At 41.2% G+C, this 15,937-nt stretch overlaps 1 protein-coding gene across 1 annotated transcript in view; it reads left to right on the forward strand.

Annotated features, from left to right (window-relative positions):
• SOD2 (superoxide dismutase 2, mitochondrial) overlaps positions 1–13,752 on the forward strand; it is a 14,505-nt gene extending 753 nt beyond the window's left edge. The window contains exons 2-5 of the mRNA XM_019550013.1: positions 1,687–1,889; positions 7,652–7,768; positions 11,360–11,539; positions 12,623–13,752. Of these exons, the coding sequence (XP_019405558.1) occupies positions 1,687–1,889; positions 7,652–7,768; positions 11,360–11,539; positions 12,623–12,768 (646 nt within the window). The 3' untranslated portion in view covers positions 12,769–13,752. The remainder of the gene's footprint in view (positions 1–1,686; positions 1,890–7,651; positions 7,769–11,359; positions 11,540–12,622) is intronic.
• The last annotated feature ends 2,185 nt before the right edge of the window (positions 13,753–15,937 follow it).

Here is a 15,937-nt window from a genome sequence, read left to right on the forward strand (position 1 = left end):
CCTCTGGTCTCACAGGCCTCCAGGGCCTGGCAGGGTAACCTTCCTTAACCACTGTAACGTAACATGGCGTGATGAAAACATCAAGTGAATGCATTCCAGGACTCGTCTCTAAGGGACTTGCAGAAGCCACTTCTTCCCCGTCTTTTTTAGCACAATTCGTTGTTTTTCTCCTTGTCATCTGTTCCTGAACTACTACATTAAAATCACTGTTATCTGGCACCCCGGGGGGTGAGGGGATTGCCAGTTATGTAAAAATTTTGGTTGTTTGAAACAACCCAACAGGGCTTTTCAGATCATGCAGAACAGGGGCAGGAGGGGGAGCAGCTGCCACGGCAGCGCAGGGTAGTGGGTGGCAACGGTGGCCACCATGTGTAAGCTTTCCCCTCACCTCCCCACTTGAATTTCCAGCTAATACAGTGTGCCAGTTAGTAAAATCCCAGATAGCAGGGATTTTACTGTAATACTCTCTAATTTAGCCGCTTTCCTGTTTGGTATGGTGTTGAAAGCTGTGTTAATGCCCACATTTCTCCTGTCTGAAAAAGCTGCTTTCTCTTATCAGTGAAAGATATTGGGTAATTTGTGCCATCTAGTTCTGGTTAACTCGCATTGCATTCTGTTTGTTTGTTGGGTTTTGGTTTTTGTGTTGTTTTTTTTTACCTTCAGGTCTTAAGTTTCTCTGTCCTTCAGAATCTGTTTTCAAACCTTACATGCTGTTGCAGTTGAGACTAACAGACCTGTAGTACCGGGATCCCTTTTCCTTTTTTTAAATGCAGGTGTTGCATTGCCTGTCCCCAGTCATATGGCATTATCTCTAATTAAAGTGGATTAATTAAAAAAAAAAATCTTTGTTAATGGACGTGTTACTCCATATGACAGCTCCTTCAGTGTTCTGAGATAGGGGGACCAGATGATCTCAGACCTGAGTATATGACAAAAATGAATTTTGCATAAGATATGGCAACTTATCTCTTAATTTTTTCCCCCCCTTTAGCAATCCTGACTGGCTTTCGTGTTCTACAGCACGCTGCTCACTCACTATATAGCTGTTTCACTTCCTTTTCTGCTTCTCTCTGCGTGGCCTATACTATTGAAGTTTGGCAATTCTTACTTTATTCCTATACTTTCTGACATCAAGATGTAGAGCTTGTTTTTTTTTTAAGCTATCTATTTGCTTCTGTAGTCAAATATACGGCAGGTTAGCAAGTTGAATAGTGGGTTTCACTTTTGTCTTATGTTGCGAATTGTGTCTAGACTCATTTCTCAGTGCCACTAGATATTAGCTTACCTTTAAATTATCAGGCTTGAAAATACTTAAGCACATGTGTTACTGCTGAACTGAAACTAATAGAAATTAAACATTAAGTAAATAGTTTTATTTATTTATTTTTATTGAAAGATTTCGCTCTTTATGCTGTAAGTCCCTGTATCCTTCATATGACCTGCGTCTCTTCAGGTTTTGGTGCACAGTTTTTTTTTGCGAGCATGGGTCTTACTTGCAGTTTGCCTTAGAGTAGCAGCAGTCATTGCCAAATTAACAAGGCTACATCTTGAGTAGGACTGCTCAGTGTGAGTAAATGGCATGTGCGAACATTTGCAAAGTATTTTATTCAGTATATGTGTATATATATTTAATTACCCAGATGAAATTGCCTGTATTTCTTTTCTTTTTATCTTTATCTTTTTCAGGAGCAGCACAGAGTTCATCGTGCCATTGGCATGCTTGGCCTCCAGGCAAAAGCACACTCTTCCAGACTTACCTTATGACTATGGTGCCCTGGTACCCCATATTAGTGCAGAAATCATGCAGCTGCACCACAGCAAACATCATGCTACCTATGTGAATAATCTGAATGTTGCAGAGGAGAAATACAAAGAGGCACTCGCAAAAGGTGTGTGTGGTCACAATTAACAAACAAAGGAAGCTGCTCATGTTACAGGCAGATGTTTCACCAAAATACATGGGGAAGAAGGCACTGGGTAGTGTGGGGCTCCTGCAGGACATGCTTGGCAATTTGGTGGTTGCACCAGAAGAGAAGGCAGACCTTTTTAACAAATTCTTTGCCTCCATTTTTTTGTGCAGGGACCGGGACATCTCCCCCACTGGGGTTCAGGATGGACTCAGGAGAGTCTCCGCCAGGCCTAGGGTCAGGGAGGACCCAGTTAGGGAAATTCTGGAGGGGCTGGATGTGTTCAGATCAGCAGGTCCAGACGCTCTCCACCCCAGGGTGCTGAGGGAATTGGCAGAGGTCACTGTGGGCCCCCTGGCATGGCTTTAGGAGCACTCATGGTGCTCTGGACAGGTGCCAGAAGACTGGAAGAAGGCCAGTGTGGTCCCCATCTTTAAAAAAGGGAGGAGAGAGGACTCGGGCAACTAAAGGCCTGTTAGTTGTACTTTGGTCCTGGGGAAGCTCTTTGAGAAAATTATCCAGGAGCACATCTGTGATGGGCCAGCAAGGGGGATGATGCTCAGGGGCAACCAGCACGGGTTCATTAGGGGCAGGTCCTGTCAGACCAACCTGGTGGCCTTCTACGACCAGGTCACAAAATCATTGGATGCAGGTGTCAAGAAAGACTACATCCACCATGACTTCAAGAAGGCCTTTGACACTGTCTCCTACCCCATTCTCATTAAAAAGCTAGGCGACTGTGGCATTGATGCCTACACAGTTAGATAGATCGCAAATTGCCTGAGGTGCTGCACCCAGAGAGTGGTGGTGGACAGGTCATATTTGAGCTGAAGGGATGTGGGCAGTGGAGTCCCCCAGGGCTCGGTTCTTGGGCCTGTACTGTTCAATTTCTTTATTAGCGATTTGGATGAGGGGGTAAAAAGCACCCTGTTTAAATTCGCCGACGACACCAAGATTTGGGGTGAGGTGGGCATGCTAGAAAGGAGAGTTGGATGGGATTCAATACTGACAAATGCAGGATACTACTGCATTTGGGCAGTAAGAACCAGCAGCATACCTATAGGCTGAGGAACTCCCTTCTTGAAAGCACAGTGGTAGAAAGAGATCTTGGAGTCATTATTGGTTCCAAAATGAACATGAGCCACCAATGTGAGGATGCGGTCAGTAAGGCTAACCACACCTTGTCATACATCCACAGATGCATCATGAGCAAGGCCAAGGAGGTGATCCTCCTCCTCTATGTGACACTGGTCAGGCTGCAGTTGGAGTACTGCATCCAGTTCTGAGCGCTGCACTTCAGGAGAGATGTGGCCAGCATTGAGAGGGTCCAGAGGAGGGCCACTCACATTCTGGGTACAGCAGAGCAGGCCCTACGAGGAGAGGCTATGGGACCTGAACCTGTTCAGCCTTCACAAGAGAAGGCTGAGAGGGGACCTGGTGGCCATCTATAATCTTACCGGGGGGACCAGCAGGGAATGGGAGAGACCTTGTTCACTCGAGTACCTCCCAGAGTTGCAAGGAATAATGGCCATAAGTTGATGAAGAGGAGGTTCAGGCTGGACATTAGAAGGCACTACTTCACAGTCATGGCAGCTAGGATCTGGAACCAATTTCGAAGTGAAGTGGTGCTGGCTCTTATCTTAGGGGTCTTTAAGAGGAGGCTTGATAATTACCTAGCTGAGGTCATACGAGCTCAAACTGACCAGGGGTTATATGAGCCCAGTATTCTTTCCTGCCCAGGGCAGGGGGTTGGACCTGATGATCTACTTAGGTCCCTTCTGACAGCTAGAATCTAGAACCAGCTTCCAAGGGGAGTGGTGCTGGCTCCTACCCTGGGGGTCTTTTAAGAGGAGGCTTGATGCCTACCTGGCTGGAGTCATTTGAGCCCAGTTTTTCTCTTCTATGATTCTACGACTCTAACAACTATGAAACTATGGAAGATGCATGTGAGGATGCTTGCCAAGGGAGTATACTGTGCTTAAAGGACAGTTGCTGTTGTTAATTATAATTTCCCCCGTTAGCTTGGTATAGTGTTTCAAGGGATTGCTTTTATGGTTGGTTCCGGTATTGATACTTGGTTATGTGGTGTTAAATGGATGAGTTCTGCTTTTTTATAGTATGTAAATTCAAAGTAAACGTAATTGATATAATGCATTTACCCCACATCTACCTGGGACCAGTAGGAAACTGGTATAACAAGAATTTTTAAATGACTGAGGCAACTTCACATTTACATCAGGAAGTTAGCTCTTTAACTAGCTAGTATTTCTGGATTGATAGCTGTAGCCTTTCTGGAAAAAAACACACTTTGTAGTAAAAAGGAAGCTCCAAGAATGAGTGTGTAAGTTTGGCTTCCTAGCTTCCTCTAAGGGCGATGGGATGACCTTGAAGCTAATGCATGTGACTGTCAGGACAGCAGGGTCTTATTCTAAGTTGTGTTCCAGATTATCATTGAGAAATTGCCTTGAGGTTTTCTGATGAAAAGTTGTTTTCAGCATGTGCAACCATTTTTTTGTTTGTTTGTTTTATAGCTAGAACAACTTTTTGCAATTGTTTTTATTCTTACTTGTTTTTTGAATTCCACAGAGTTTGTAGCAGCAAGATGAAGTGCTAATACCATTATTGGTTATATGAGTACACTAAAACAATAGAAATGTAGTTTGTGTTCTAAATCTCAGTTTACTAGACTGCTAAAAATGAATGAAATTTATCTTCAGCAAGATGAAAACTGGAAGTTGATCTGCCTTTTGGCTGATGAGTTTCTTTTTCTATTTGAAGAATTTTGGCATAATTTAAGGTGCTCTCAATCTACAGATTAATCTGCTATAGTAATGGAAGTTAACACGTCACTATAGAATGCACAGTGTTATTTGACCGTCTGAATGCCAGTGGGTTAGAACTTTTAATATGAAATTAAAGTTAAAATCAAGGTTGACAGGAGAACAAAATGAATCGCTTCCCACAGTGTGTTCCTTGCTCAGAACTGTTAGCCATGGGCCAGTAATCTCCAGATATTTGTCTATATTCTGATTTAACAATTTAAGAACAGGAATGACACTTGAAGTTTTTTTTAAAAAAAAAACTAAAAGGGGGCGGGTATGAAATGAGATTCTCCTGTCAGGCCTGAGCAGTGCAATTTCCATTCAGTAGCTGTTCCAGGAAAAGTGCATTACAGATGAGAAATAAGCAGCAGGATTGAGGAGGAGAAAGCAAAATACAAAAAAACCCCACAGGTGTGCTATTGTTGTTACTAATGGTTACTGATTAAACACATGCAGGAGAGTTGTAACCACTGGTGTCTGCTAGTTAAGCAGATATCTATGTGCAGCATTTAAAGCTGGCCTTGTGCTGTCTTAACAGTATAGACCAAATAGAGGCTTTAGATAGATATATAAGCAACTTCTGGTGACTTTGGTGGGAGTTGGAGACTTAGTCTATGTAGGTGCTATTCTGTAAACTTCAAATATTCTGCTACTGAAGTTTTAACAGACAGCAGTGCTAGTAAGCGCTTGCCTGTGCTGATTTAGGATACCCATAAAATCAGTACTTGCACTTATGATAGCATAAGTTTTGACCCTCATAAGAATTCAGTTTTAAAAGCATGTTTAGGAAAGAGCTAAGACTAAGTTATCATGTAGGTTAAAGAAATAAATGTTGTAGACCCAGTTGAGGAGCCTGAACTAGAATGAAATTGTTTCTGCAGGTAATGTTGTTAAAGCAGCGTTTCTCTTGGTCTGTGTTATGTTGTACTCCTATCAACTAGTTTAATTTTAACTCACGTAATGTTTGTTCAAGAATGGAAGATACCGAAGCACGGTGTTTTCTTTTCCCAATGAACACTAACTTTGAGTCTGACTTTATTTATTTGAGGGGGAGGACGGAAGGTAGATACCCCAAGATACTTAATCCCTGATATAGGAAACCCATTGAGTTTAAGATTTGGTACTATTGACTGATTGGAAAGTAAGCATGTGCTTAACACTGTCCCTCAAGAAGGGGCCAGTTAAGGAAATAATCAAGAGTATTTTACTTCAGAAAGCTTAGCTAACTGACCCAGGCTCTGATCTTGTAACTGGTCCATCCCTGTTTCATGAGTTTTCCATTTGCAAGATTTGATAATTAAACTCCTAGTCCCAGTCCTCTACAGTTTGGATCCTGTTGCCTGAACTTGCACATGCCTTTCATATTGGGATTTGAGGTTTTAATCAAAGATGCAGCTGTAAAAAACCCCATGTGTATTTTTTTGCTTCTTACCCGGTGCCAAGCAGCTCCATTACTAGGATGAGAAATTTGCCTGATTCTACCCATCAAGTGCCTTGGTTTTTTTTTTTTTTTGGTTTTTTTTTTTAGCATGTATTTGTTTTCTAAACACAATTACAAAGAAATGGCCATGTAAAGGTTGTTGTGGGCTGAAATAACTTCCAGATCCTCTATGGACGTGTATTTTAGGCATCAAGTTCACTGGAGAAATTGGAAGGTATTCTAGTAAGCTAACAAATAACAAGTAGTTACTTGCAGACAAAGCAGTCTGATTTCATGCAGGCTTCTAGAACAGGATAAAGAGAATAAGGAAGCCTAGAGTTTACTTTCTCCCTAACTCAGCCGAAAACTGCAAACAGGTTTGCCGTAAGTAAGGTTTTTATTCAACGCGTTATCTAACAAGACATTATTTTTCCTCCTTCCAGTGAAGACATGCTCTTGGTGTGTGGGTGTATAAGATAACACTAGAGAGTAGTTTAAAAAAAAACCTTCTGAAGAAATGCCGTTGCATCTGTAAAAGTTATTTGAAAATGCCTATTTTAAAACAGTATGTTAAAACCCCTTTGCCTGGAAGTGGGGAAGCAGGCTTGAGCTGCCTGGCACCAGTGAGCATCTGTGAGGCATGGACCTAAGAAAATGAGAGTAAGGACCATCCTAGGGTCAAAAGGACTGTTTGCTAGGAACTGGCATTGGAGTAAATATGCAGTTGTTAACAATCACATGGATCTTTGCCTTTGTGTGGAAGTTTTTACAGTCTAAAGCAAGAACTTGACCTGGTGCTTTTCCTATCACTGAACTCCTGCTCCATGGCCATGATGCTGGGGAAGAAAATGAGGCATAACATTCCCATAAAATGTTGCGGGGTGGGAGGGAGTAGAAAGGGGTATCTGTAGGTCATTCTGTGTTCCCTTTGTGCCTCTTTAGTCTTAGGGCCAAAATTCACTGTTTGCATCCTAAAAGAAACCGGTGTAAACACTGTAGTTGATTTATTTATGGGATGGGTAGTGTTGTGAACTTAGTGTTGAATATTTTTACAGCCAACAGGAGAGAGCCGTTTATGACCGCACTGTGGTGATACTAGTATTTGATGCTCATAAATGGTAATCCTCAAACACTGTTGTGAGTTACGTACTCTTTGTATGTTTAAGGTATTTTAATTTCTTCTACTTATCCTGCCAATCAGTAGTACACCACGCACATTAACTTAGGTTCTCATTATAAGGAAGAGTTGACAGTTGCAAAGTGTTGCCAGCAGTGAGGTATAATGTGTTATGATGTGGGATCTATGCTGAGACAGTTTTATGAGGTGCAGAGTTTGTGATGGTGGCTGATGAACATGAATATCACAAATTAGCAAATTCTAATAACTTGTTCTGGCACTAACCTGTAGATGAGCACCCTTTATGGAAGACGAGATCCATTTTAGTGATTCCTGTGGTAACACTTTATTCCATTTGATTTTATTTGCTTTTTTGTGCCTTCAGGTGATGTTACTACTCAAGTATCTCTTCAGCCTGCGCTAAAGTTCAATGGTGGGGGTCATATCAATCACACCATCTTCTGGACAAATCTTTCTCCCAGTGGGGGAGGAGAGCCTCAAGGTTAGTGCTAACATATGATGGCTTATTGATAGAATATTGGTATTAACCAATAGAATTGCAGTGAACTGGCCTGCAAAGATATCCCTTACATTTAGTTTTTGTTCACCTTAAAGGGGAAGGAATATTAAGATCCTTCAGAATAGGCATATGGTCTTCTATGTCTCTTTGCCACCTAACTTAATGGGACCTTGCTCCTGATTTGAGAGCTTAATACTGCTTCTTTGTAAACATGCACATTTTCTGCAAGTACTGTAGAAGGTGGAGACTTGGAGCATATGACTAGTGGGGTTTTTTTGTTTAAATTTGATTACATGTGTAAGTATTTGACTGTATACATTTGAATTTTTACAGTGGTAAAAGCTGCTGTGTTGGTTGGTTCATGTAGAAATAAATGATTTACCTGAAACTACTTGTATAAGAGATCTCTGAGATGTATATTAGTGTTTGGTACATAGCAATCCCTGAAGAAAGGTACAGTCAACTGCAGAATGAACAGTCAAAGCTGAAAAGGGCCATGTAATAAGCCACTCACTACTTTTGTTGGTGGCTGCCAGAACATAACCTTTCAAGTCTCTAAACCTCATGGTTATGAAAGAAATTGTAAAGTGCATACTGAATGAGATCTGGAGTCAGTCTGAGGGTTCAGCTCAGAGGTGCGACTAGCTTTCATCTCTGACAACTCTAAAGTTTAATGATCTTAATGTCAGCCTTATTTCACTGCTAATCCAAGTTTCCAGAAAGATTTGGGAATTGCTTCTAAAGATTTTTTGTTGTTGCTCTGCAGGTGCTGAGATGCTTTGAAAGTTGGTGTAGATGCATCTGCAGCTTAGACTTCCTCTATTTTCAAACTACAAAATTAGAAAATTAAGGCTTTTTTTTTTTTTTAGGATTCTGCTACTGAGTTTTGAGAAACAGATTGAATCTGCCCTTACCTGTCAGTGATCATACAATTGAATAATACCGATGGGAATGTGGGTGGAACTCCATCCAGAAGAGATGCTAAAAAAGGCCCCATAGCTATAGTGCTGGGGATTTGCTGTAGGTCCCCAGGCTCAGATTTAAGCTTTCTGTAAGTTCATAAAAATAACAAAGTAAGCAGTAATGGAAATTGTGTGATTATGGTAAACTTTGTCAAAGGGAAAATGCTTGTAATAATGGTAGGACCTTGATATTCTTGAACAGGCAGTTTCTCCTTCAAATATTTGCGGAATTAGCAAAAGATGATGCCATTTTAGATTCTTATCTTCATTGCTTGCTGAAACAAAATATAGAAGAGCTGGTCTTAAAAATGATCTTGGATTGAGAGATTGTTGAACTGATTGCAGCTAATCTTTTTAAAAAAGATAGACAAAAGTCTATAAAGCAGCAGTTCGCAACCCTTTTAGGCTGGAGACTTCCCTTGTTAGATTTGAGGCATCCCTCAGAAAATGCTGGCACTTAAGTTTTCTGTAAATGTTTTGACTATTGAAAAATAAGATGTATTCTTTTGGAGAGACCATACCAAGTCAGAATGTTTTTAACACCTTGGGTTTCTCTTTGAAATCTCTGGGTTTATCTTGTGAATCGTGTCTGCACACCTAACAGTGCTAACATTGCATAGCACTCTTGAAAGGATGTCAGGACACCCCAGAGTGTTGCGTCTCCCCAGCTGAGAATCCCTATAGAAGGTTTTGAATTTCAGAGGGGCAAACTAAGGCACCTAGTTAGGAACTGGACTGAGAAGCTCAAGGCATTGTATGTGGTGGAGTTCTGGGATCACTATAAGACAAAAAGGTAAATCCCAGGTAAGAGGAAAAAATGGCAGGGAAGAACTACAGAGTTGATCGATGAATAGTCATAAACAGGTTATTATGAGTAAGCAGAAAAAATAGAAGGAACAGAGAAGTTGCAGGTTAGTGCAGAAATGAAGTGACATGGGTAAAAGTTTTGTGTAACTTGAATTTGCATTGAAAATTGAATGCAGAAAAACATTCTTCAGCCATATAAATAGAGAATAAGAAGAAAAGTGGGGCTAATATGCTGATCATGAGGTAGAGGTTAAGGACAAGTAAGGTATGGCTTAAATTGTAAACAAATACTTTGCCTGTTTTCATGAATGGTAGGATACCTAAAAAGAACCACGTCTGAGGTGGAAGCAAAACTTTGGCTTCTTATTGTGACAAAATCAGAATGAATGGCAAGGATAGACAGTCTCCATCCCAGAATACTAAAAGACCTAGCACATAGAGAGGACTTGTAGCAAATCTGTGAATTCAGGGATGGTATTTTAGATCTGGAGCATAGAAAATGTATCCTGTACAGAGAAGGGAAAACATCTGGCCAACTACAGACCCATTTGTTTGGCCTCCAAACCTTAACTGATACATTACATTACTTCACAGGAAGGTGAATAAGGGACTGGCTAAAAGAGGGAGGCTACCAGGGATTATATGTAAAAAGAATTATCAGGAGGGAGATGTGTACTCCTTTGGGGTGGGGGGAGAGGGGTCTTGGGACCAGCCCTGTGTATTATTTTCCTTAGGGATGTTGGTACAAGAATTAGTTGTGTACTGATAAAATTTGGGGTGATGCTAACGTGGGAGATAATGCCAATGCAGAAGGGGAGCAGTTCACAGCAGAGGAAGAATTTGGATGACCTATTGGACTGTAGTAATACAAATTGGATAGCATAGAGCAGGGGTTTCCAGACTGGTACATGTACTCCTGGGGGTACACATGATATCTTTGGGGGTATGTGGGAGAAATGTGGATTTAATTGTCATTATTATACTAATGACATTTGAGGAGTTAAAATATAAAATGTATGTTGGTAGAGGCATGGAAGCAGCTGGTAAATCAGGAAGGGGTTATCCAGTAAGAAAATTTGGGAACCTCTGTTATAGAGCAAAGTGAGAAATCGTGTAGGTATGGATTAATAATAAGATCTTTTGCTATAAACTGGTTCTCATCAGTCAGAGGCAGTGGAGAAGGAGATGGATTTAGGTGTACTGGTTGATTGTAGGATGATTGTGACCCCACAATGTGATGCAGCCATGACAATGGATAGTGCAGTTCCAGGGTATATTAGGTGAGGTGTTTTTCAGTAGGGACGGGTTAGTGTTATAAAGCTGACATGCTTCAAAATAGGGTTATCTACACCCTGCTAACCCTGGCAAACACCCTTATCCAGTTCTTCTGTTGCAAACAAATAGTTTCACATGCTTGTTGGAACATACTCTGGCTGTACTTCACTGCTGCTTTAAAAAAAAAAAAAAAAAGAAGCTTAGTTGACTTGACAGCTTTTTTTGCATACTTTTTAGCACTTCTCCAAAAAGGCCTGTCTCTAGGTACCATGCCAAGGGACAGTCCAGCTTTCAGACAAATGCAAATCCTTCTGCGTCTCTGCTTCCTTCGCTTTTACAATCTTTCTCTTGCTTTTTGAAACAGCAGTATTGGTATAAATTACCTACGCACAAAATTCTTTTATTCTGTTAGTGCTGACTGCGGCGGGGGGGTAGGGAACTAATTGTTTCTGATTCATTCCAAGCTTTTCTCACATTTTAAAAATAAAGCTACCGAAAAGTACCATAAAATGCTTGTTTTTCCTTTAAGGGGAATTGTTGGAAGCCATCAAGCGGGACTTCGGTTCCTTTGCAAGCTTCAAGGAGAAGCTCACAGCAGTATCAGTCGGCGTTCAAGGCTCAGGGTGGGGATGGCTTGGCTTCAACAAGGAACAAGGACGCCTGCAAATTGCTGCCTGTGCAAATCAGGATCCTCTACAAGGAACAACAGGTCAGGGTTTTAATCTTTGATTTATTTCCAACTCTTCCAAATCTGTAGCTGCAGAGATGCCTTGAAACCAACTTCCCCCCACCACTTTAATAAATAGGGTAGAAACTATCTACTTAGTAGCGCTTAACCTTTTGGTTATGTGGGGCCCATTTGTGGCCATCTGAAGCAATTTAACTCTTTCAAACTTGGAAAGAGAATGCTGCCCTTTTAAATTGCTAATAATAAAGAGGTATATGCTATGATAGTCCTTAAAAAATAGCAAAAGACTAGTTATTAACCCTTTTTAAAAGCTTTCTGACCAGTTAAAATGAAACCTATTTCCATGACAAGGTGCTGTGAGAATAGCAGTTAAGGTAAACTTCATACTGTTGAAAAAAAAGCTGCATCTTATTAGACATTGTCATTTCTATGACTTCTTTTGACCTTTTTATATTCCAAGCTTAAAAAAGGACTGTTTGCAACTTTCTCTTCGGCTCTGGAGGGAGTAAGATTGACATCAGTCATGTAGTGTTTGTGCAGCAGATGAATCTCTGGGTTAACCTCTGCAAACACTACTGTTAGCTAGTTCAGACTGTAATTCTTTGCTTCAGTGAATAGTCTCCTTTCTAGAAATTCCCAATTAGGTATTGTTTTGTTGAACTTTTTTCAGTTCTTAATCCCATTAAAGCAAGGAAACAAAATGATTTATTTGACATCTGATCCACAGTTAAAAGACTTTCTAGAAGTATTAATGGTGCATTACTAATACGTTCTGTACTACAGGTGTTTCTTAAGATGGCTTTTCAGGAAAGGTTTTTATCCTGTTCAGAACCATATCTTTTTTTTTTTTAAGGCCTCAGTCCTGCCCTTGGGCCTGTGGGTATGTGTAGCTGTGTGTTTCAAAATTTGCCACTTCAGTTCCAGTTGTATAGGAAGCAGCTATGTAAAATGTAGCAATATGCACCTGCATCTTGGAGAGTTCACCATGGCCCTTGGATAAGGCTTTGAAATATGGAGCTTTAGTGAAACTGAAAACATTTTAGAGCCTTACTTTGGAGTCGTAATGTGTGTTGTTTATCCAAAACACATTTTCTCCTCTTCTAGGTTTGGTTCCTCTGTTAGGAATTGATGTGTGGGAACACGCCTACTATCTGCAGTATAAAAATGTTCGGCCTGACTATCTAAAAGCCATCTGGAATGTGATCAACTGGGAGAATGTGTCTTCAAGATATTCAGCCTGCAGAAAGTAAAGCAGAGTTCTGCACAGACTCTTTACAGCACCAGTTCTGTTCTGAAATCATTTTTGTAATAATGTGTCTTCTGGCTTTCTAATGAGTTGCTCCACTGCAGAAAATACTTTAATGCATCCAATGAAAGTACTTGCACTCAACCCAAGTATCTGCTCATTTAGTTCTGTGAGAGGTACTTAATAAATGTAAACCCTTGTGTAACAGAATGAATACAATTCTTTTAAAACTACATGGTTCTGCTGAAATTTCCCTTATTTAGTGATAGGAGATAAACTTTTGAAGCTGTCTAACTTAGTTTTTCCATCTATAGTGCAAATGTCACCTACTTTATTTACCTCACAGTGGTAGTGTGAGGAATAGTTGTCAACAAACACCATAAAAGTGTTACATATCTACTGTTGGCTTCTAGGCACTCAACAATAGCACGTGTGTAAAAAGACTAGTCTCTGTCTAGTCATTTTCAGTACTTACAGAAATTATCAGATCTTTCCACTTGATAATAACTCACCCCAGCAGCCATCAACACAGGACCCGCAAAACTATTTAGGAAAATCAAATTTAGAAATGTATTGAGAGCAGTTAGTGACTTCCAAAGGGAAGAGTAACTCTTGGAACAGTTGAAAGCTTGAACTGCAGTGCCAGAGACTAGTTTTTTTTGCTTTAGTAAGCGACAGTAGCAAACATTAAAGAAACTTACTGCATAAAATGAGTAGCAATGGAATCTTTGATTAACTTATGATGACCGAGTTCTTTATGCCGTCCAGGCTCGAATGTAGTCAAATGTTTGTTCTTACCTGTTAGTCAGGGGAGAGAAGTAGTTTCCTGCTGCTGTGCTTTCATAAGGAAATATGCCACTGATAACAATTTGGTTTTGTGTTTTCTGATGCTTGCTGAAATAATTTTGCCTTCGTGTTTCACTTCATTATATGAGAAGAAACGTGTACTTCACATTGCTATAAATAAAACTTGAAGCAGTAGTGTGCATATTGGCTATCATTGATCTAGCTATTTATTCCCTTCTACTGCAGAACAAAGAGGCTGCTAAGCAGTTCACAGTCCAACAGGCATCACAAACTTCTGTGGTTTTCCAAGGATGAATAGTCAAGGGGACACTCTTATCCCAGATCCAGGGAGTCAGCAACTTATGGCCTATAAAGGGATTGTAACCAGCCTGCAGAGCTTGGATGGCAGCAGCAGTTCAGCAGTGGGGAAAGTGGTTTGGTGGTGATAGGGTCAGGAGCAGGCTAGTGGTACTTTGCAGTAGGTGAATCCATGGAATGGGATGGTGGCCTGTCCTACACTGAACTCTGTCAGTTCAGTCTGCGACTGCTTAAAGGTTGCTGACTCCTGTCCTAGGTATATGCTTAAACACTTTAAAACCAGTTAGCCCATTTCCTGTCTTATATCAATTGTGCGCTTGGCTTCTGCTATCTAGGTGTCCCCATGAGCAGGAATGTGCGTTCCCTGGGGACAACTAGCAGTGGCACATATTTGTGCCCCTTTTAGTTGTCGCTGGGGAATATACCTGCACATGGTCTCTGGTGCGTGACATGTTGCCCCAGGGGAGGCTGGGGCTAGCACCTGGGCTGGCCCAGCAGCTTTATCTGGTCTCCCAGGGCTCCAGCAGTGGCAGTCTGGGCACATGGAGCCTGGCAGGTAGCTGGAGCATGGCTCTGGCTCAGGCCAGGCTCCAGTTTCGAACAGTATACGCATGAAACATGTTACTGCAGAGTAACATAACCAATAGTACCACTACCCAGTATTGCTCTCTAATAAGGAGTTGGGGACCCAATTGGCTCTCAAGTTAGCCACTAACGGTAGGTGGTATTACAGCAATAGGTCATTAGCTGGAGAGGAGGGAAACAAGTTTGCACTGCAAAAAGTTATCCTCAGATGAAGTTGACTAAGAGACCACATAACATAAGACATCACTCTCAGTAAAATTCCTGTACATTTTTCTTTCCAAAGGCCAAATTAACCTGAATTCAAGACTGTTTTGAGTGCGTACTCATACTTCTACTACATAGTAAATGCGTCCCTTGCTCATGAGTGTAGGCTGTAGCCATGTTGGTCTAAGGACATAAGCAGGCAAGGTTCTTTGGGTAAATCTGGTATATTTTATTAAACCAATTAAATAGTTGGAACTTTTTTTTCTTAGCAAGTTTTCAGGTTTAAAAACCCTTTGTCAGGCTGAGGAAACATCTGCAGTCTGTGTGCGTGTGCTCTTCCTGACTGGAATGAATAGTAAAGAAGCTGGAGGCTGGTATGCGTGCAAGACAGGCAGTCAGTGAAGATGTAAATTGAGGAGTCAATGGGCGAGACACTGGCTGGGGGAGGGGAGGGAGATGAATGTAGCAGGTAAATAGTGGAGCGGTCCCTGGGGAGTCGGATGTCAGGCAGGTTATAATATGTCATAAATCCTATGTCTATATTTAGTCAGTGAATTTTGTATCCAGGAGGTTGATGAAGTGAAGTTCATAGGCTTGTGTGTGAAAAGTGTTTTGTAAGTTCCCTTTGAGGATTAGAACTGAGAGATTGGAGAAAGAGTGCTTTTCTTGTGAGAAATGTGCCCCCACTAGTGACTGAGTATTCTTGTCTCTAATAGATTTCTGGTGTGTGTTCATTCTGGGGCACGGTTGTTGTTTGTTGTTCTCCTATGAATTTTCCATCAGGGCATTTGGTACATTGGATGAGATGTATAACATTTCTGGAGGTGCAGATGTAAGATCCAGTAATGCTGATGGCTCTGTTGTGGGGTGTAGTAATTGTGGGGGCGGTGGAGATGTGTTGGCAAGTTTTGCATTTCTTGTTATGGCGTGGTCTGGATCCATTCAGTATTTTGAGCTGTAGGAATTTTGCTTCTGTTGATGAGGCTAATGAGGTTTGGTGCTTGTTTGAAGGCTAGGATGGGTGGTTCTGGGAAGATCTCTTTAAGAATTAGGTCTCCTAGTATGGGTTGCAATTGTCTGAGGATTTTTCATATAAATTCGAGGGAGGGGTGATGCATCATAACCAGTGGTATGCAATTTGTGGGGGCTTTCCTTTTGCACTGCAGCAGTTCTTCACATGGTATCTGGGTGGCTCTTTCAAACATGCGATCTATCTCCGGAGGTAAAGCGACCAGAATGCTGCCGTGCATCCATAGATGCTTCTCGAGCAAATCCCGGGA

This window comes from Crocodylus porosus, unplaced genomic scaffold (assembly GCF_001723895.1).
Source record: "Crocodylus porosus isolate Cpor-Errol unplaced genomic scaffold, CroPor_comp1, whole genome shotgun sequence".
NCBI classification, from domain to species: Eukaryota; Metazoa; Chordata; order Crocodylia; family Crocodylidae; genus Crocodylus; species Crocodylus porosus.